Source organism: Coregonus lavaretus (assembly GCF_964263955.1).
Source record: "Coregonus lavaretus genome assembly, contig: HAP1_SCAFFOLD_1213, whole genome shotgun sequence".
In the NCBI taxonomy this organism is placed as follows: domain Eukaryota; kingdom Metazoa; phylum Chordata; class Actinopteri; order Salmoniformes; family Salmonidae; genus Coregonus; species Coregonus lavaretus.
Window position 1 is genome coordinate 106,058 of NW_028161267.1, and position 23,115 is coordinate 129,172.

General features: G+C 44.6%; 1 protein-coding gene across 1 annotated transcript; it reads left to right on the forward strand.

Annotated features, from left to right (window-relative positions):
- The first annotated feature begins 6,956 nt into the window (after positions 1–6,956).
- Positions 6,957–21,544, forward strand: LOC311120976 (tripartite motif-containing protein 16-like). The gene is made up of 6 exons (XM_084195525.1): positions 6,957–7,558; positions 7,984–8,079; positions 20,013–20,246; positions 20,381–20,540; positions 20,666–20,725; positions 20,962–21,544. The coding sequence occupies exons 1-6, from the start codon at positions 6,962–6,964 to the stop codon at positions 21,480–21,482; spliced, it is 1,668 nt and encodes a 555-aa protein (XP_084051651.1). The 5' UTR covers positions 6,957–6,961; the 3' UTR covers positions 21,483–21,544.
- Positions 21,545–23,115: the final 1,571 nt, after the last annotated feature.

A 23,115-nucleotide genomic window follows, 5' to 3' on the forward strand; every position in this document is an offset into this window, starting at 1 on the left:
AACTTACTTCTACTTAAACTATATGGGCCGGTTTCCCGACACAGATTAAGCCTAGTCCTAGACTAAAAAGCATGTTCAATGGAGATATCCGGGAAACCGGCCCTAAATTTGCAAATTTTATTCTCCCATACTGCTCAGTCAAGCACATTAAACCTGTCCAGCAGGTGGTGATATTAACCAAACAATAAAAACCCAGCACATATCTTGACTTACCACTCAGTATATCAGTAATGTTCAGAATTGTACTTTAATATCATTGGAGATTGATGGTCTTTTTAATCCACTATCCAGAGTCAGGAACAGATTAAGTTAGGTCTGCTACTGTTCAGATATTAAATATGATTCATGGTGATGGGAAATAAAAATACATCTAGTAGTAGTTTTCTTTGCTATTTATTCAAGGTGTGTCTTTAACTTGTAAATGGATTGTGTTGAAGGCTGGCATGTGGTGTGGATGATAGAATAGAGTGAATAGAGGAGAGAAGAGAGGAGGAGAGGAGAACATCATATAGAAGACAGATAAGATAGAGAGACAATTCATACCCAGGGAGTTACTGACTCTGGCCAAATGACACCCTGTTCCCTACGTAGTGCACTAGGCTACTTCTGACCAGATCTAAAGTAGTGCACTACATAGGGAATAGGGTGTAGATTGGAGATTTGCTCACTGTCATTAGAATGAAGATTTCCATACAGGAGTTACTGTCTCTGTCCCAAATCTCTCCCTGTTCCCTACGTAAGTGCACTAGGCTCTTTTGACCAGATCTAAAGTAGTCTTCTAGATTTTACATGTTTTCTCCCTGTCGTTAGAAAATGACAATATGGAAATGACTTTAGTGGTTTCCTCCCCTTTGTGTTTATTGGTTGTGTGTTATGTGTGTTGTTGTGTTAGGTTTTCCCCTGTGTTCCTAATGGAAAATCCATTAACAATGAACTCAGAAACAAATTATATTCAGTGTGTTAGACAACTTCATGGCTGACATCCCCCAGTTCTGTTAAGACCCATTGAACTGGGTCACATTCTAAATGGTCACTTGTATTGATAGTCCATACTGGGCTAACTGGGGTTAACCATACTGGAGGGTTTCTTTCTGCACACATATTCCCTCATCTCCAGAAGTTTACCTGATGTCCTCTCTCTCTCTCTCTCTTCTCTCTCTCTCTCTCTCTCTCTCTCTCCTCTCTCTCTCTCTCTCTCTCTCTCTCTCTGTGTCTCTGTCTCTGTCTCTGTCTCTCTCCTCGTCTCTGTTTCTGTCTTGCTGTCTCTGTCTCTGTCTCTGTTCTCTCTCGTCTCTCTCCTCTCTCTCTCTCTCTCTCTCTCTCTCTCTCTCTCTCTCTCTCTCTCTCTCTCTGTCTCTCTCTCTCTCTCTCTCCTCTCTCTCTCTCTCTCTCTCTCTCTCTCTCTCTCTCTCTCTCTCTCTCTCTGTCTCTCTCTGTCTCTCTCTCTCGCTCTCCTCTCTCTCTCTCCCATCAAACCGTATAGAAAGCAGACAACCTCAATATGGTTCCATTCCTCTAGTTATCAGGACACATGGGGTGTGGAACTATTATCTCCTTTCTAAGTGTGAACTTGTCCACTTCCCTTCATGGATTTAAAGGAAATGGGATCGGTACGTCAAAAATCTCTTCCCAACTATTTTTGCAATCTAAATGGGACGGCTGTCAATCCTTTGGTCCTTAAGTGAAACTGATATACTTTTTTATTTATCACAGTTTTCCTTAACCAATTATGTTCTTTAATGCAAGGCCGACAGACAAGTCTTTACTTTCTCCTCTTCCACTTTCCTCTTCCACTTTTGCGGTAAGGCTGCAATTATTTGTTGTATTTTGGGTAGAGCAGACATTTCCATATGTTTTTGTTAGCTGCATGTGCGACATAACTCCACCAGTCCTACCGATGATATCATTTACGAAGATTATACCTTTTTAAACATTCTGTCAAAAAATACAGGTTTTTTGTCAATTAGTATATTTGAATTTAACCACAATATTTGTTGCATTATTTGTTCTGTCGTTTTTGGAGGATTAAATTGAAATTGCAACCAACTTTCTATGGCTTGTTTTAGAAATAGTGATATTTGGGAGATGATTTCCTTTTCAAATAACTGCAAATGAGTTGTTGTAATCTGAATAAAGGGAAAAGGGCCTTTCTTGAACATTGGGTGAGACAATCTTACTATTTGCTTGAGAACCAATTAGGATTTAAGTATAACTTTTGTATGACTGAATCCAGCCATCCGTTTTGTCTCCAAAGCCCCATACACTACCACCACTGTGACCTGTACGCTCTTGTTGGCTGGTCCTCACTACATGTTCGTCGTCAAACCCACTGGCTCCAGGCCATCTATAAATCACTGCTAGGCAAATCCCCGCCTTATCTTAGCTCATTGGTCACCCATAGCAGCACCCACCCGTAGTCTGCGCTCCAGCAGGTATATCTCACTGGTCATTCCCAAAGCCAACACCTCCTTTGGCCGCCATTCCTTTCAGTTCTCTGCTGCCAATGACTGGAACGAATTGCAAAAATCTCTGAAGCTGGAGACTCTTATCTCCCTCAATAACTTTAAGCATCAGTTGTCAGAGCACCTTACCGATCACTGCACCTGTACACAGCCCATCTGAAATTAGCCCACCCAACTACCTCATCCCTATATTGTTATTTATTTTGCACCCCAGTATCTCTATTTGCACATAATCTCTTGCACATCTTGCATTCCAGTGTTAATACTATTGTAATCATTTTGCACCATAGCCTATTTATTGCCTTACCTCCATAACTTGCTACATTTGCACACACTGTATATATATTTTCTGTTGTATTTTTGACTTTATGTTTTTTACCCCATGTGTAACTCTGTGTTGTTTTTATTGCGCTGCTTTGCTTTATCTTGGCCAGGTCGCAGTTGTAAATGAGGACCTGTTCTCAACTGGCTTACCTGGTTAAATAAAGGTGAAAAAATAAAAATAAAAATAAAAACACGTCACTATGGCTTCCATCCCTATATACCTCAGTGCATCCATCCAGGACTAACGTCTCCAAACAGATCTAAAAGGCCTCCCACACCACTCAGACTTTCAAAGAAATTAAAGTTATCTCTGATACTCTGCTGTGCAGTTTGTTGTATGGACATTGCAGAGGCCCTTTTAAAATACTCTGCTGTCTGGATCTACCAAAGGATCCAGTTACTATTCCCTGTGGACACAGCTGTATGCAACGTCATCTTCTTAGCTTGACTTCCATCCCCCAAAAACCTGTAGATACAGAGTACACAGTCAAGAGGAAGCCACTCCCTGTCCTCTGGTGTAGAGTTCCATGAAACAGATTTTGACACCATGTTGCTCAACCTTCAGGTGAAAGCACTAAAATGGCTGATAATCTAGAACTGTTCTGTTGCTCCGTCTGTCTGGATCCACTGAAGGATCCGGTGACTACTGCCTGTGGACACAGCTACTGTATGGGCTGTATTAAAGAAAGCTGGGATCAGGATGATCTGAAAAGGGGTCTACACCTGTCCCCACACTTTAAAAAATACTGGGTTGTTTGGTTGACCCAAATGTTGGGTTGCTGGCGTTGGGTCACTTAGTTGGGTTGTTTTCTTTAAAAACTGCTGGGTTATGGATGCTGGGTGTTGGGTTATTGTTGCTTGGTTATTGAGATATGACCCATCAGGTCAGATCAGAAGACTGTAGGCATAGTTTAGTAGGGGTGTGGCTTTCAGATAGTTATTTTTAGCCACCCATGAGAGTAAATATAATTCCTGTTCATCTGGTCTGTTGCGTAGTTAGCACATGTTAAGGTTGAACATTGACATTTAAGGTTGAACATTGACATTTAAGGTTGAACATTGACACACACCAAGCATGACATTAAAACAGACCCAGTTGCTAGGTCAACCAAGCATGACATTAAAACAGACCCAGTTGATAGGTCAACCAAGCATGACATTAAAACAGACCCAGTTGCTAGGTCAACCAAGCATGACATTAAAACAGACCCAGTTGCTAGGTCAACCAAGCATGACATGAAAAAAGACCCAGTTGCTAGGTCAACCAAGCATGACATTAAAACAGACCCAGTTGCCATGTCAACCAAGCATGACATTAAAACAGACCCAGTTGCTAGGTCAACCAAGCATGACATTAAAACAGACCCAGTTGCTAGGTCAACCAAGCATGACATTAAAACAGACCCAGTTGCTAGGTCAACCAAGCATGACATTAAAACAGACCCAGTTGCTAGGTCAACCAAGCATGACATTAAAACAGACCCAGTTGCTAGGTAAACCAAGCATGACATTAAAACAGACCCAGTTGCTAGGTCAACCAAGCATGACATTAAAACAGACCTAGTTGCTAGGTCAACCAAGCATGACATTAAAACAGACCCAGTTGCTAGGTCAACCAAGCATGACATTAAAACAGACCCAGTTGCTAGGTCAACCAAGCATGACATTAAAACAGACCCAGTTGCTAGGTCAACCAAGCATGACATTAAAACAGACCCAGTTGCTAGGTCAACCAAGCATGACATTAAAACAGACCCAGTTGCTAGGTCAACCAAGCATGACATTAAAACAGACCCAGTTGCTAGGTCAACCAAGCATGACATTAAAACAGACCCAGTTGCTAGGTCAACCAAGCATGACATTAAAACAGACCCAGTTGCTAGGTCAACCGAGCATGACATTAAAACAGACCCAGTTACTAGGTCAACCAAGCATGACATTAAAACAGACCCAGTTGCTAGGTCAACCAAGCATGACATTAAAACAGACCCAGTTGCTAGGTCAACCAAGCATGACATTAAAACAGACCCAGTTGCTAGGTCAACCAAGCGTGACATTAAAACAGACCCAGTTGCTAGGTCAACCAAGCATGACAATAAAACAGACCCAGTTGCTAGGTCAACCGAGCATGACATTAAAACAGACCCAGTTGCTAAGGCAACCAAGCATGACATTAAAACAGACCCAGTTGCTAGGTCAACCAAGCATGACATTAAAACAGACCCAGTTGCTAGGTCAACCAAGCATGACATTAAAACAGACCCAGTTGCTAGGTCAACCGAGCATGACATTAAAACAGACCCAGTTACTAGGTCAACCAAGCATGACATTAAAACAGACCCAGTTGCTAGGTCAACCAAGCATGACATTAAAACAGACCCAGTTGCTAGGTCAACCAAGCATGACATTAAAACAGACCCAGTTGCTAGGTCAACCAAGCATGAGAGTAAAAAATACCCAACTGATGGTTAAATTAACCCGTGTTCTGTTAATACTAACAACCCAACATATTGGGTTATTCACGCAACCAAACTGTCTGGGTCAAAATAACCCAACATGTTCTTTCCACTACTTAACCTGCGCTGGGGTACTAAATAAACCAGATTGAGTGCAGTGCAGACATACCTTCACCCCAAGACCTATTCTGAACAGGAGTGCTGTGCTCGCCTAAGTGGTGGAGAAACTGAAGAAGACAGGACTCCAGGCTGCTCCCCCTCCTTCTCTGTGCTATGCTGGACCTGGAGATGTGGCGTGTGATTTCTGCACTGGGACCAGAAAGCAGAAAGCCCTCATGTCCTGTCTGGTGTGTCTGGCCTCTTACTGTGAGACTCACCTCCAATCTCACTATGAATCTCCTGCTTTGAAGAAGCACCAGCTGGTCAAAGCCACAGCTATAGGACCAGCTTTAACATTGCAGATATATTGGGGCTTCTATCTGTGGAATTGTCTGCATCATTTCCAATCCCCCATATATATGTTTTGTAAATATTATTTTAAATATATTTTCCTTCTTTATTATTTTCCCCTAACCCTACCACCCCTCCTAAACTAATGGACAACAATACTTAGGCTTCCACTTCCAGCTTATAAATGTACATACTACATACATTTCCCAGACACTACATTTTACATTAGTTATCTTTTGTTTGTTTTTAGTCCCCGCCTTCAGCTACCCGAAGCCCCTCCCATCTATCTCTGAAGACCATCCAGTTTGGATTTCTAGCTGCCATACAGTGCATTCGGAAAGTATTCAGACCCTTTTACTTTTTCAACATTTTATTACGTTACAGCCTTATTCTAAAATTAATAAAACATTTTCCTCATCACTCTACCCACAATACCACATAATGACAGTGTGTCTCTATACCTCAGTCTCTGAAGACACCCAGCAATGGTTAGGATTATTAGAGAAGCTTTTCCTGCTGAAAGGCAGTTTCATTTCATCTGGTTGCAGAAAACAATTCATTGTATATGTTCATAACCCCGTCCACCTATATGATGTGGGGGGTTTCTGTCTGACTAAGAAGAGATACAAAGAACTCTGATTATAAAACGTCTTCTCTTTTTAGTCCTAGATATGGCTAGGGTTAGGGTTACTGCTGAATGTAGTAACTCTAACCCTGACCCTAGGCCTAACAGTAATACCCACACTGTAATGTAAAGTATTACCTCATTCTCAATGATCAGTCAATACATACAGTATTCATTTAAACTACAGTATATTGTATCAATATCAAGCCCCCCCATTACAACCACTTATGAATTATTATAGACACTTATAATCAGTGTTATAACACATAAGTGTATTATAAGGCATTATGAAGCTTATTAAAATAATTATAATATGTACTTCATAGGAACTGTTACCCTTTATATATTCTAACAACTTATATTTGTTAGATTTATTCCAAATGAAGGGCCCTAACCTAGAAACTAAAACATTTGTCTCCCTCTCCACATTGAATGCAGTTCTCTCTCTGTCCCTCCCTCCCTCCCTCCCTCCCTCCCTCCCTCCCTCCCTCCCTCCCTCCCTCCCTCCCTCCCTCCCTCCCTCTAACCTCACCTATCTGGCAGATCCAGAAAGTCCACGCCCTCCCAAAAACGAACTTATGTGGAAACGAAACTGATCTGAGTCTCTGTGTCGTCTGTCTGTGTGAGAGTAAACAACCATCCAAATGGCTCAGCAGGGAGTTCTGCTGGACCAGGACCAGTTCTGTTGTTCTGTCTGTCTGGATCTACTGAAGGAGCCGGTCACTATCCCCTGTGGACACAGTTACTGTAGAAGCTGTATTGAGGGCTGCTGGGATCAGGATGTTCTGAAAGGGGTCTATAGCTGTCCTCAGTGCATAGAGACCTTCACTCCAAGGCCTAATCTGAGGAAAAATAACATGTTGGCTGAGATGGTGGAGAAACTGAAGAAGACAGGACTCCAGGCTGCTCCCCCTCCTGCTCTGTGCTATGCTGGACCTGGAGATGTGGCGTGTGATTTCTGCACTGGGACCAGAAAGCAGAAAGCCCTCATGTCCTGTCTGGCGTGTCTGGCCTCTTACTGTGAGACTCACCTCCAACCTCACTATGAATCTCCTGCTTTCAAGAAGCACAAGCTGGTCAAAGCCACCGCACAACTACAGGAGAAGATCTGCTCTCATCATGACAAACTGCTGGAGGTTTTCTGTCGTACCGATCAGCAGTGTATCTGTTATCAGTGTGTGATGGATGAACATAAAGGCCATGAAACAGTGTCAGCTGCAGCAGAGAGGACTGAGAAACAGGTAAGACCAAAACTACTTGTTGGTGACTGTCTGATAAACAAATAATTAAAGATACAGTAGGATCTGAGGCTATTTGAATATGAGAGAATTCAAATGAAATATATCCACGGCAGAAGAAATATGAACACAAACTTTGGTGTATATTGAGTTTGCTCCAAATGTATCACCATTTTCTAAAGTCAAACACTATTATCATTCCGAATGCCCTTTTAGGAGTTCAAAGTTCAGTCTCAACCCCTTGATACATGTACACCTACCATAAACACTATAATCATTCACATAGCAACATAGAAAATATCATATGGTAAAGGGACTTCCTCAAGATTTTAGACCTTCCTCTCTATGGGCCCTATGTCCCATTACTATACTATTGATCTAATGGACAAATAAAGCTTGATAGCTCATTGAAGAGTGATTCTCCACAGAGGCAGCTGGGGATGAGTCAGCAGAAGGTCCAGCAGAGATTCCAGGAGAGAGAGAAGAAGCTGAAGAAGCTCCAAAGAGCTGTGAAGTCTCTCAAGGTGAGTATTGTTGACCAGAGGATTTTACCTGTCTCCTCCAGTCAGAGAGAGAGATAGGACCCCTCTCCAATCCCACTGACCCCACTATGTCTGGACCCCTTTCAGAGAATAGACTGCTTAATGTAACTGATGGGATATGAACCTGGGTCTTGATCATTACACCAAGAGGACATTCCCTATTGGGCCGTGGGCCGACACTGATTTTGAAGTTGCAGGCAGGGCTACCTCATCACATAACTTTAAGTAACCATGACTGACTCATGTCCCCTATACATACAGCGGCTTGCAAAAGTATTCTCCCACTTGGCATTTTTCCTATTTTCTTGCCTTACAACCTGGAATTAAAATGGATTTTTTGGGGGGTTTATATCATTTGATTTACACAACATGCCTACCACTTTGAAGATGCAAAATATTTTTTATTGTGAAACAAACAAGAAATAAGACAAAATAACACAACACTTGAGCGTGCATAACTATTCACCCCCCCCCCCCCCCCCCCCCAAAGTCAATACTTACAGGTTTCCCTCCAGAATGTCCCTGTATTTAGAGCCATCAATCATTCCTTCAATTCTGACCAGTTTCCCAGTCCCTGCCGATGAAAAACATCCCCACAGCATGATGCTGCCACCACCATGCTTCACTGTGGGGATGGTGTTCTCGGGGTGATGAGAGGTGTTTGGTTTGCGCCAGACAGATCGTTTTCCTTGATGGCCAAAAAGCTCAATTTTAGTCTCATCTGACCAGCGTACCTTCTTCCAAATGTTTGGGGAGTCTCCAACATGCCTTTTGGCAAACACCAAACGTGTTTGCTTATATTTCTTTAAGCAAAGGCTTTTTTTCTGGCCACTCTTCCATGAAGCCCAGCTCTGTGGAGTGTATGGCTTAAAGTGGTCCTATGGACAGATACTCCAATCTCCGCTGTGGAGCGTTGCAGCTCCTTCAGGGTTATCTTTGGTCTCTTTGTTGCCTCTCTGATTAATGCCCTCCTTGCCTGGTCCATGAGTTTTGGTGGGCGGCCTCTCTTGGCAGGTTTGTTGTGGTGCCATATTCTTTCAATTTTTTAATAATGGATTTAATGGTGCTCCGTGGGATGTTGAAAGTTTCTGATATTTTTTTTATAACCCAACCCTGATCTGTACTTCTCCACAACATTGTCCCTGACCTGTTTGGAGAGCTCCTTGGTCTTCATGGTGCCGCTTGCTTGATGGTGCCCCTTGCTTAGTGGTGTTGCAGACTCTTGGGCCTTTCAGAACAGGTGTACAGTGGGGAAAAAAGTATTTAGTCAGCCACCAATTGTGCAAGTTCTCCCACTTAAAAAGATGAGAGAGGCCTGTAATTTTCATCATAGGTACACGTCAACTATGACAGACAAAATGAGAGAAAAATTCCAGAAAATCACATTGTAGGATTTTTAATGAATTTATTTGCAAATTATGGTGGAAAATAAGTATTTGGTCAATAACAAACGTTTCTCAATACTTTGTTATATACCCTTTGTTGGCAATGACACAGGTCAAACGTTTTCTGTAAGTCTTCACAAGGTTTTCACACACTGTTGCTGGTATTTTGGCCCATTCCTCCATGCAGATCTCCTCTAGAGCAGTGATGTTTTGGGGCTGTCGCTGGGCAACACGGACTTTCAACTCCCTCCAAAGATCTTCTATGGGGTTGAGATCTGGAGACTGGCTAGGACACTCCAGGACCTTGAAATGCTTCTTACGAAGCCACTCCTTCGTTGCCCGGGCGGTGTGTTTGGGATCATTGTCATGCTGAAAGACCCAGCCACGTTTCATCTTCAATGCCCTTGCTGATAGGAGGTTTTCACTCAAAATCTCACGATACATGGCCCCATTCATTCTTTCCTTTACACGGATCAGTCGTCCTGGTCCCTTTGCAGAAAAACAGCCACAAAGCATGATGTTTCCACCCCCATGCTTCACAGTAGGTATGGTGTTCTTTGGATGCAACTCAGCATTCTTTGTCCTCCAAACACGACGAGTTGAGTTTTTACCAAAAAGTTCTATTTTGGTTTCATCTGACCATATGACATTCTCCCAATCCTCTTCTGGATCATCCAAATGCACTCTAGCAAACTTCAGACGGGCCTGGACATGTACTGGCTTAAGCAGGGGGACACGTCTTGCACTGCAGGATTTGAGTCCATGGCGGCGTAGTGTGTTACTGATGGTAGGCTTTGTTACTTTGGTCCCAGCTCTCTGCAGGTCATTCACTAGGTCCCCCTGTGTGGTTCTGGGATTTTTGCTCACCGTTCTTGTGATCATTTTGACCCCACGGGGTGAGATCTTGCGTGGAGACCCAGATCGAGGGAGAATATCAGTGGTCTTGTATGTCTTCCATTTCCTAATAATTGCTTCCACAGTTGATTTCTTCAAACCAAGCTGCTTACCTATTGCAGATTCAGTCTTCCCAGCCTGGTGCAGGTCTACAATTTTGTTTCTGGTGTCCTTTGACAGCTCTTTGGTCTTGGCCATAGTGGAGTTTGGAGTGTGACTGTTTGAGGTTGTGGACAGGTGTCTTTTATACTGATAACAAGTTCAAACAGGTGCCATTAATACAGGTAACGAGTGGAGGACAGAGGAGCCTCTTAAAGAAGAAGTTACAGGTCTGTTAGAGCCAGAAATCTTGCTTGTTTGTAGGTGACCAAATACTTATTTTCCACCATAATTTGCAAATAAAGTCATTAAAAATCCTACAATGTGATTTTCTGGAATTTTTTTCTCTCAATTTGTCTGTCATAGTTGACGTGTACCTATGATGAAAATTACAGGCCTCTCTCATGTTTTTAAGTGGGAGAACTTGCACAATTGGTGGCTGACTAAATACTTTTTTCCCCCACTGTATATATACTGAGATCATGTGACAGATCATGTGACACTTAGATTGCACACAGGTGGACTTTATTTAACTAATTATGTGACTTCTGAAGGTAATTGGTTGCACCAGATCTTAGTTAGGGGCTTCATAGCAAAGGGGGTGAATACATATGCACACACCACTTTTCCGTTATTAATGTTTTTAAAAAAATTTGAAACAAGTTATTTTTGTCATTTCACTTCACCAATTTGGACTATTTTGTGTATGTCCATTTCATAAAATCCAAATAAAAATCAATTTAAGTTACAGGTTGTAATGCAACAAAATAGGAACAACGCCAAGGGGGATGAATACTTTTGCAAGGCACTCTCTCGCTCTCTTTCTCAATTCAATTAAATTCAAAGGGCTTTATTGGCATGGGAAACATATGTTTACATTGCCAAAGCAAGTGAAATAGATAATAAACAAAAGTGAAATAAACAATCATTTCACTCACAAAAGTTTCAAAGGAATAGACATTTCCAATGTTATAATTCAAGTGCAAACAGAGTGAGCCATTCGCCAGACCGAGTTCTGGAGGTGAAATGGAAATGAATGAGGGAGAGTTAAGTGAGGTAGAAGGTGTGGTGATGAGCTCAGAACCAGAGCCTGGTATCAATGGACATGATAAAGAAGAATCTGGTGCAGTAGGAGTTACATTGTAGGAGAAAGTGGATCCATACCTTTTGGCAGATCCATTTGTGGTTTCAGGGTTGGTGGGAAAGGAGTTGGTTGCAGTTGAATCAGTGAAGGTAACCTGTAGTGGACTTGTGATATTTGTTTGTGTTTCTTCTGACCAGAGGGAGTGGGCGCTCCGTGTCAAGCAACTTGGGTCAAAATCTGTTTCTTGCTTTGCTCTTAGGAACAGGGCACCATTGAAAGGAGTGATTTCTGGGGTAGCGTTAAGTGTGGAGGTGGAGCAATTAAAGTTGAAGATTCCTGGTGTTTGTGATTCCCGCCGTTTGGTGGGACGCAGACCCGGTGGTGAGCGTGGTGAAACAGAGGAGTCAGTCCTTTTGAGTTATGAGTCTTTACCAGAGAAAGTCATGTTATGATATATCAGTTATCTTGATTCGAGCTTTTGTGCCAAATCCATAAATTCAGGTGCAACGTTTATGGTCATTTCGCAGCAGTTTGTGGGAGGGAAATTCCAAGATGTTTTATGTGTGTGGAAGAGAATGGGATAAAGGATTGTTCTGGTGAATAAAGTTTGTGCTGAATCCACTGTGCTGTTTCAGGTGCAACATTTATGGTCATGTTGCAGCAGTTTGTAGGAGGGAGATTCCAAGATGTGGGAATTGTGCAGGAGGGGATAGAGGATTGTGTAGTTTCGGTGGATAAAGTTGTGTGTGTCAACTGTTGGGATGCCCATGTTGCTGGGGATCGGAAGTGTCCGGTGCGAGAGAGGCAGGTTGAGGTGGCTAGAGTCAGAGTAGTGCAGAAGGTGTCGTATGCTGAGGCAGTGAAGGAAGTAGAGGAGGATGGGTCAAGGGTGAGAGATCCTGAGAGGATCCCTGTGAGTAGTAGATCTGTGCCAGCACAGAGGGATAGGCCAACGAGGGATATATGCTTTAGGAAAGTTAGCTTCTTAGAGTTCATAGCAATGGTTATCAACTGTACCGCAGAAATGGAACGTAAATCACTGAAAATAGATGTTGTGGTGGCAGCTGCAGAGAAGTATTTGGGCATACAAGATTTGACTTCAGAAGAGTTACAGGGTGTGTTGAGTGGTGGTGTCCCGTCCTCCCAGGCCGTTGGCATGGTGCAGGAGCAGATAGGGTCAAAGTAGTGGAATGGGGTAGTGGGTATTTAATGAGTGTAGGGTTAGTTGGAAGGGTGTTTTTTTAAATTATTATAATTTCCCCTTTTCCCATTTTGTGTCACAAAGTATCATGGATTCATATTATAGTCCAGTTGGGGGCGGTAATGCAACATATTGGATGCCAACCGCCGTTAAACTCCAAAGAAGAAGAACCGTTACATTATGTCTATGTACAGTATTGTAACGATGTTCATGTCTCTCTCATTCATTAACTTTCATGGTAGTTGGTTGTGTGGGTCTCTGGTTATGAATAGGGTGCTGACAGACAATTGTTGATGGATATTTATAGAGCTCTGATCAGGACGACAACTGATTACGGGTGTATAGTTTATCGAACAAGGCAAAACTTGGCTTCAGAAGCTGGACAGAATCCAGTATATAGCTTTAAGGATATGTATTGGTGCATTTAAATCAACATCTGTATGTGCCTTACTGGTGGAGGCAGGAGAGATGCCTTTGGATATACAGCGTAAAAAATTGTCATTATCTTATTGGGTTGAAAGGCTGTGAGGTTGAGCATCCCACTGCTACTGTTCTAGATGACTGTTGGGAATATGCTAGTAGACACGGCAGTGGTTTTGGTTGGACAGTTGGAAAACTTGCTGATGAGAGTGGTTTGAGGGAGTTGGAGGTTGGCCCTTCTGTGGTGATAGGGGATGTTCCTCCATGGTTACTCCTAGACCCTGTTGTTGATCTAACCTTGGTAGAGAAAAGGAAAGATTGGTCAGAAGTCAGTGATATAGAGAAACTGGTTGACAATTACATTGGTAGAAGATTTTATGCTTTTTTACCGCTTTTCACAGATGGATCCAAGGACCCAGATAGTGGGCTCACAGGAGCAGGCGTTTACGTTCCTGAATTTGATGTGCAGATATGTAGAAGACTAACAGATGAACTGTCAGTATACTCAGTTGAACTGTTGGCGATAATAGTTGCCCTCCAGTGGGTGGAGGACGTACAACCTGTTAGAATTATAGTATGGTCAGATTCTCTGTCTGTATTGAATAGTTTATCATCTGGTAAATCTAATAGGAGTGACCTGCTATTGGAGGTATTAATGTTATTATGGAGAATTTAGAGAATGGGTTTAGTAGTGAGATTCTGCTGGGTCCCAGCACATTCGGGTATGGAAGGGAATGAAATTGTAGACCAGTTAGCTAAAAGAGCTTTGAAACGAGATATAATTGATATTAATGTTCCACTGGGTAGAGGTGAGGCCAAATGTAAGATCAGAGCCATTTTGATAGATGTGTGGCAGAAGAGATGGTACTCTGAGCACAAGGGCCGGCATTTATATGAATAGTTTACAGTTTTACAGAAAGATCGATGGACCAAGATTCAAAAGTCAGATTAGGAAGGAAGATGTGGTGTTTACTAGATTGTGCTTAGGACATTGTACATTGATCTCGTCATTACATCTGGTTGGCAAGCATGGGAATGATTTGTGTCTGGAGGGTACGGTCGATGAAACGGTGGAGCATGTGTTGTTATATTGTTGTAAGTATGTTGAAGAGAGGGAAAGTTTGAAGTGTAGGGTCATTGAGGTTGGACGGGGTTGGGGGGGTTTGGAAGGGATTTTGGGGATGGGGGAGGGTCTATTAGAAGTTAGTAGGGCTCTTCTTTATTTTCTCAGAAGTACTGAGTTAGGTAGGAGGATTTAGAAATGTTGGAAACCGTGATTGACCACACACTCCAGCACAGTAGGTGGCGGCATGCACCTTTAACGTTGGTTTGTGGACCGCCATTATATCATAGAAGAAGAAGTTGGTTGTGTGAGAGATTTGTGGTTCGTGAGGAGGGCTACTATTCTTTTTTCTTTTGGTTCTTGCGTATTTAATGAATTTATTTTCTGATGGTGTAGGGTTTGTTTATTGGTTTCCACTGTTTATCGTTTAGAGTTGAGGGGGGAGTAGGGGTAGTTTGTTAGGGCGGCGTGATGGCCTCAACCGAGTGGAGAAGAAACGCTGTCGCTTCGGGTGCGTTCCGGAGAAAGGTGTGGAGGAAGTTTTGCTCATGGTCGGCGAACAGGTTGGAGCGGAACATCTGCACTCTGCATCCAGAATGAACAAGGCGGTGGTTGGGTTAATGAAAAAGGTTTGTCTTGTTGTGAGGGGTGTGTTGGTGCAGATGTCGCCTCTTTCGATAAGAGTTGTGGTGGCTAATCTGCCTCCGTTTATTGCTGACGAACAGACCGCAAGTAGTTGGTTAGTTTTGGTAAATTTGCAAGTGGTTTCCGTGTGCTCTCGGCTGGGTGCCAAGCGGAATCCGTTAAACATGTCTCTTTTCGTAGACAAGTGTTTGTTTCTTAACAAACTTCAAGGTTACACAGGGTAGGGGTGGAACACAGGGTTTGCTAGCACAGATAGTTTTGGGTGTTTCTAGTGTGGGGATCATCAGTTATAGGCTACAAGCAGCAATATGATTGATAGGTAGGACAGGTATTGAACCCAAATAATCCCTACTCAGATGCGCTAACCTCAACCCTAGTAAACATGCATTATAAAAACCTTCGATATAAAATTATCTCATTGGGAGTAAATAGCCTCTGAATAGAAAAGAAAAAACACTGCATCTTCCAGCCCACCAATAAATGACATAATGCAACCTTGGCGGTCAGCATATTTACCTCAACATGCCCCTCGCTTGCGTGAGAAGGCAGAGTGCTCGATGCTGGTTGATGAATTTGACAATTAATGTACTAGGAAAATACGTTTTTGTCGACCAGAGGTGACTGAATTAATGTTTAGGCTTATTGATAATCATTATAGTAATGAAGTATAATTTCAAAACATGAGCATAAAACAGGTAATAATAAACATGAATCATCATTATATTACTTCACAGTAATGTGTTAAATGCTTTTTCAGTCCTTCCTCTTGCGTTAGCAGTGTGGAAAGGGACAGTAAAAAGCTCAGGCAGGAGTTTTCCTGTGAAACGAACCCACAACCCTGGCGTTGCAAGCGCCATGCTCTACCAACTGAGCTACACGGTAGTAGTGCATGGCCAAGTGGTGGTGCGCAGGCCGTGGAGAAAGCGGTGGTGGGGAGGGTTGCAGCTGGGCTACATGAGCTGAGGCAGGTTTCTGTAGCAACAGAGACTCCGGTGGGCGAAGGCTTGGTGGGCTCATCCCAGGAAATATTGCCTGTCATTGGGGAAGAGGCTCTGATCAGGGGGGAAGTGCAGGGGGGCAGAGACTGGGGAGGAGGAGGACGGTACCGTGCCAATGGAGGAGGAGGAAGAGGGGGGAGGTGAGTCTGCGGGAGCGGAGGACAAGGCGTCTCGTTTTCAGACGGCTCATTGGATCCAGAGCTGACAGCCAGTCAGGCTGAGGGCCCAGTATATACGCTGAGAGAACTTTCTAGGTTCCTGATGGAGACTAAAGGGGAAAAAGAAGGTTCTGCTGGAGTCTTATTTGATTGATCCTGGAAGGTTTGTAAGGTCAGTAAAACACGTGATGAAGAATGAGGGGTTTAGTGTCCTCTCACCCAGGAAGCGGTATAGGCTGAGAAAATGGGTCATGGGTTCTTAAGGGCATGTCTTCAGAATCTGCTTAAATGGATGGTTTTTTCTGGCATGGCGGCTTTATGGGCTTCTCTACTGGTTTCTGATTGTGGTGATTTCCCTCCCACCTCTTATGGAGATTTCACGGTTAGACTTCCTTAACATGAACGGCGGCAGAGACTGGGGGAATATGTCAAACAAAAACATTTAAACTTGATTTTTTTGCAAGAGACACACAGTGATGTGATTAATGAAGTGTATTGGGGGTCTGGTGGAAGGGGGCGCAGGTGCTGAGCCATGGCACAAATCTTAGTGCAGGGGTAGCAAAAGAGGTGTGTAAGGGTAGGTTGTTAGTGTTTAGAGCCAAAATCAATGACCATGTCTTTGCTTTCCAAAATGTGTCTGCACCTGGTACAGGGCTCAGTTCTCTGTTTCACCAGGGCCCAGGCAGGTGTCCTATTGGACATTCCATGGAAAGCTCTTCCAAGATGTCACTTTTTGCTCAAACTTCCAAGGCTTTTGGGAGAGGTGGGGACAGCAGAAGGGGGAGTAACTTCTGTTGTGGGGGAGAGGAGGGAGCCTGATGGGTGGGTAACTTCTGTTGTGGGGAGGTGAGGGAGCCTGATGGGTGGGTAACTTCTGTTGTGGGGGAGAGGAGGGAGCCTGATGGGTGGGTAACTTCTGTTGTGGGGGAGATGAGGGAGCCTGATGGGTGGGTAACTTCTGTTGTGGGGGAGATGAGGGAGCCTGATGGGTGGGTAACTTCTGTTTTGGGGGAGAGGAGGGAGCCTGATGGGTGGGTAACTTCTGTTGTGGGGAGATGAGGGAGCCTGATGGGTGGGTAACTTCTGTTGTGGGGAGATGAGGGAGCCTGATGGGTGGGTAACTTCTGTTGTGGGGAGATGAGGGAGCCTGATGGGCGGGTAACTTCTGTTGTGGGGAGATGAGGGAGCCTGATGGGTGGGTAACTTCTGTTGTGGGGAGATGAGGGAGCCTGATGGGTGGGTAACTTCTGTTGTGGGGGAGATGAGGGAGCCTGATGGGTGGGTAACTTCTGTTGTGGGGGAGAGGAGGGAGCCTGATGGGTGGGTAACTTCTGTTGTGGGGGAGAGGAGGGAGCCTGATGGGTGGGTAACTTCTGTTGTGGGGGAGAGGAGGGAGCCTGATGGGTGGGTAACTTCTGTTGTGGGGGAGATGAGGGAGCCTGATGGGTGGGTAACTTCTGTTTTGGGGGAGAGGAGGGAGCCTGATGGGTGGGTAACTTCTGTTGTGGGGAGATGAGGGAGCCTGATGGGTGGGTAACTTCTGTTGTGGGGGAGATGAGGGAGCCTGATGGGTGGGTAACTTCTGTTGTGGGGGAGATGAGGGAGCCTGATGGGTGGGTAACTTCTGTTGTGGGGAGATGAGGGAGCCTGATGGGTGGGTAACTTCTGTTGTGGGGAGATGAGGGAGCCTGATGGGTGGGTAACTTCTGTTGTGGGGGAGATAAGGGAGCCTGATGGGTGGGTAACTTCTGTTGTGAGGAGATGAGGCTGTGGAGTTGTACTCTGATTTATAGAGGGCAGAACTCTGTGGTCCTCTGTAGCTCAATTGGTAGAGCATGGCACTTGTAGTGCCAGGGTAGTGGGTTCAATCCCCGGGACCACCCATATGTAAAAATGTATGCACATGACTGTAAGTCGCTTTGGATAAAAGCATCTGCTAAATGGCTTATTATTATTATTATCCTGGGTTTTCTCAGGTTCTGCTCACAGACCTTTCCAAACTCTCTCTGTCACAGATAAATCAAATAGACATTTCCCTGGCATTTCACAAACTCTCAGCTGCTGTCTCTCAGACGGTCTGCCTGTGGATTTTTATAAAAAGTTCTGGGGAATTATTTTACAGGACGTGTGTTGTGTGAGTGCGTCGGGGTGGGGGAGCTGTCGCTAAGCTGTAGACGGATAGCTTTTAGTCTCCAACCCAAAAAAGTAGATTTGAGCGATTTAAAGAACTGGAGGCCTGTGGGATTGCTCTGTTTGGACTATAAGGTCTTTACCAAGGTCCTCGCTAACAGACTGAAGTCCCACCTGGACTCTATTGTACACAAGGACCAAACGTACTGTGTACCAGGACGCTCAAACACAGACAATCTGTTCATAATCAGGAGAAAGCCTTTGATAGGGTGGACCATGAATATCTGTTCAATGTGTTGTTTTGGTTGTGGGGAGAATTTTGTGGCCTGTGTTCAAATGCTGTACGCTGGGGCTTCATGTATGGTCAAGGTGTGGGGAGGGCTCAGTAGGCCAGTCTGGGTAGGGAGGGGCATTCACCAGGGATGCCCTCTGTCAGGGCAGCTATACACTCTTGTTATTGAGCCCTTTCTGGGCCTGCTACGCAGGAGGCTACAGGGAGTGTGGGAGCCAGGCATAGGGTTGGGGACAGGCATTACAGTGTCAGCATACGCTGATGACGTCTGTGTTGGTTAGGGATGAGCAGAACCTACAGGCCCTGGAGAATAGTTTGAGGGTGTACGAGGGGGCGTCTTCTGCTTAGGGAAACTGGGGCAAGAGTGAGGCTCTGTTATGTGGGGCATGGAGGGACAGGGCACCTCCGCAGCTTCCAGGGGGGTTGCATTGGGGCTGTGAGTGGCTTAAGATGCTTGGGGTGTATATGGGCTCGGAGGGTTGGGATAGGAAGAACTGGGAAGGAGTGTCACAAGCGGTGGTGTCGAGGCTGACGAAGTGAAGGTGGCTCATCTCCCAAGTGGCATACAGAGGGGCGGTGCTGATCATCAACAACTTGGTGGCATCCTCTCTATGGCTTAAATTGGCCATTCTCAACGCCCCCGGTGGTCTGCTTGTGGACCTGCAGCGCAAGTTAGTGAATTTTTTCTGGTCAGGGTGGCAGCGTTCTGACTCAGCAGCACAGAGGCTACTGTACCGTACAGAGGTGGGCTGGAGGGAACCAGCATGTGCTCTGTTGAGGAGGGCTGGTGGTTTGGGGCTGGATCAGCAGATCTTCATCATGCGGCAGGAGAGACTCAATACAGCAGGGGTCTCTGATTTCTATGCTGCAGTACTGAGGGCTGGAGCAGCCTGAGGAGGGGCCACCACCGTTTCCACCACTGCAAGTGACAGCAGAGACTGGGGACTGGCAGGAGAGTCTGGAGGACTTACTGACTTTTAACACTCTGAGCTTAGTGGGAGTGAAGGGGCATCAGGCATCAGTGGCAGGGGGTTGTGGGGGCTGAGAGCATGGCAGGGTATAGGTGGAGGGTGCTCTATAAGCTCCCAGTGCTGGAAAGGTCAGGGGTCCTCCAGTGGAGGGTATTACATGGAGCCCTGGACACCAATAGCTGGTTGGCTCGGGTTGACCTGGGAGTTGGGGAGGGGTGTCCGTTTTCTGCAATGACAGACTGTTCATCATGTTTTTTCTGTGTTGCCAGGGTAATGACATTACTGTTGACGCCTTAGGGTTGAGTTTGAGTTGTACAAAATGATCAACAGTGTGGAGATGTTTCAGGAGGTATGGGGGCTCAGGGGGGCTGTCTGTACGGCTGGAGAGGAGGTGTTGGATGGACGGTTGGAATGTGGTGCTGGATGGTGTATTGTACTGTGGTGTTGGGTACTGGATAATGTGATTGTGTAGAGGTTGTGGTGGCACGCAATGTGCTTTTAGGGGTGGGGGTGTTAGTGTAATGAGGATGGCTCATTAAAGTAAGACAAGTCTCTCTCTCTCTCTCTCTTAACAGAGCTCTGCACAGGCAGCAGTGGAGGACAGTGATAAGGTCTTTACTGAGCTGATCCGCTCCATTGAGAGAAGGCGCTCTGAGGTGAAGGAGCTGATCAGAGCCCAAGAGAAGGCTCAAGTGAGTCAAGCTGAAGGACTCCTGGAGCAACTGGAGCAGGAGATAGCTGAGCTGAGGAAGAGAAGCACTGAGCTGGAGCAGCTCTCACACACAGAGGATCACATCCATTTCCTCCAGGTAAATAAACTGCCTTGATACATGTGATATGAAACTAAAACTCAATATGAAACTCTCAATCATTTGGTTCTGTTCTCTCTCTCTCTCTCTCTCTCTCTCTCTCCCTCTCTCTCCCTCTCTCTCTCTGTCTCCAGAGTTATCAGTCTCTCTCCGGTACCAGTGTATCTTCAGACTTACCCAGCATCGTTGTCCGTCCTCTTCAGTACTTTGGAGATGTGAGTAAGACTGTGTCTGAACTGAGAGAGAAACTAGAAGACGTCCTTAAAGGAGAATGGACCAAGATCTCCACTACAGGTGTGTTGAAAATAATAAGAACATCAACTTTAGACCATTGAAAGTTCCCTACTAGTCATATACATGTGGAATATGGTGTGATGATAACATTCCCTCTCTCTGTGAATGTGTTTGTGTGTCCGTAGTGAATATAGTGGATGTTGTACTGCCTCCAGAGCCCAAGACCAGAGAACAGTTCTTACAATGTGAGTCTCTTTATTCTGAAGTAACTAACAGTCTCTTTTTACTGACACTCCTAACAATCCCTCTAGAAATATATAGCCATAGTAGATCTAATCAAAGACTGGGTATCTATCTGACTCCTCATATTTCTCTGATTTGATCTCTGCTGTGCTCTAATCAAAGACAGGGTAGATACAGTATCTGACTTAACGTATTGTTCTAACTCCCCTCATTGGTCTCTGCTCTGCTCTTCTCCCAGATTCCTGTCAGCTCACACTGGACCCAAACACAGCATACACACTCCTCTCTCTGTCTGAAGGGAACAGAAAGGTGACACGTACAGGCCAAGTCCAACCATATCCTGATCATCCAGACAGATTCACCAACTACCAGGTTCTGTGTGGAGAGGGTCTGTCTGGACGCTGTTACTGGGAGGTGGAGTGGAGTGGGTGGGGTTTTGTTACAGCAGTCTCATATAAAGACATCAGCAGAACAGGGACAGATGGTGCATTTGGATACAATGACAAGTCCTGGAGTTTAGAGTGTTATAGTGATGGTTATTGGTTCATACACAATAATGTTGAGACTAAAGTATCAGGCCCTCAGTCCTCCAGAGTAGGAGTGTACCTGGATCACAAGGCAGGTACTCTGTCCTTCTACAGTGTCTCTGACACAATGACCCTCCTCCACAGAGTCCAGACCACATTCACTCAGCCCCTCTATCCTGGGTTTCGTTTAAATTATATTTCCACTGGTACTGCTGAGCTGGTTAAACTGTAGTAGGGTCCACATAGATACTAGTCATGTACTTATTTTCCACCATAATTTGCAAATAAATTCATTAAAAATCCTACAATGTGATTTTCTAGATTTTTTTTTCTCAATTTGTATGTCATAGTTGACGTGTACCTATGATGAAAATTACAGGCCTCTCATCTTTTTAAGTGGGAGAACTTGCACAATTGGTGGCTGACTAAATACTTTTTATCCCCACTGTATATATATACGACTGTAAGTCGCTTTGGATAAAAGCGTCCGCTAAATGGCATATTATATTATTATATATATTTTTCATACTGGCCCCCATGGGAATCGAAACCACAACCCTGGCATTGCAAACACAATGCTCTACCAACTGAGCTACATCCATGCCGCCCATTCCCTCCCCTATCCTGGACCAATTGTGCGCCGCCCGGTCGCTGACGGCTACGACAGAGCCTGGATTGGAACCAAGATCTCTAGTGGCACAGCTATCACTGTGATGCAGTGCCTTATACCACTGCGCCACTCGGGAGACTATAGAAAGCAGACAACCTCAATTTGGTTCCATTCCTGTAGTTATCAGGACACATGGGGTGTGGAACTATTATCTCCTTTCTAAGTGTGAACTTGTCCACTTCCCTTCATGGATTTAAAAGGAAATGACTGGTATATGTAAACTCCCTCTACCCCATGCCAACACCAATCCAATGCTGTACAATTAATTCCATAGCTTAACATGGGAAATGCTCACTGCCTCCCATAAGAGTCATTGAAGCGTTGGATGAGATAGGACCCTGCCTTCACCAGGGGATATTTGTTGGACCCGTCACAACAGGTGAGGAGGGCCTCATCCTCCAGCTGCCCAAAGAAAGCCAGGGACTGCCTTGTGCTCCAGTCTCCAGCGGGGGGCAGCAAAGCCCTATAGACCTGAAAGGGAAAGTGAGGAGTAAAAACCTAAGGTGAATTTACATTGATGTTTCCATAGAGACCTGAGTCTTATTCACTAGGCACCAAACTGAAGATAATTAGCTGAAACAGGGAGGGACTAACTGAACGAGAAACGTTTTTGATGTTTGTACTTTTAGGACTTTTCTATTGGTTCCATTACAACAGGCAAACTCAATCAAGCACTGCTTATTAAGTATTCAACATGATTTTAAATAGTAATTGAATGCAGGTCTGTTTCCACATGCAATAAGCCTGTAACATCTTGTATGATCTTATGAGGGAAAGGTGTGTCAAATGGAAGGACAAGTCTCACCACTGAGAGGAAAACATCACTGGTCCACCTCTGCATCAGGTCAGCTATGTTGATCAGTACTGTCCCAGGGATGCTGGGAGCAGAGATGAACTCCCCTGACCTGGTACCCACCTATGGAGTTGTCATTTTAATATCAGTTTAACCCCATTACTGCTATAACACACACAAGCCATGTTAATAGAATGAAATGGATCCAGTTTCCATTTATTCTACAATAGATTTACTGCCTGTGGAACACTTCTCAAAAGTGGTCTTAAATCAAGGTGACTGCAGGTCTCAATCCCAAACGAATGGGGGAAGAATTAATGAAATGGCCACCCGGACTATTTACATTGACCCCCCCCCCCCCCACCCCCTTTTTGATTTTACACTGCTGCTACTTGCTGTTTA

Excerpts from the sequence above, each read along its gene's own strand:
- LOC311120976 (XM_084195525.1), top strand. The coding sequence starts at position 6,962 with ATGGCTCAGCAGGGAGTTCTGCTGGACCAGGACCAGTTCTGTTGTTCT. Across the intron at positions 8,080-20,012 it reads GAGCTGTGAAGTCTCTCAAG|AGCTCTGCACAGGCAGCAGT; the intron begins GTGAGTATTGTT and ends CTCTCTTAACAG. Across the intron at positions 20,247-20,380 it reads ATCACATCCATTTCCTCCAG|AGTTATCAGTCTCTCTCCGG; the intron begins GTAAATAAACTG and ends CTCTGTCTCCAG.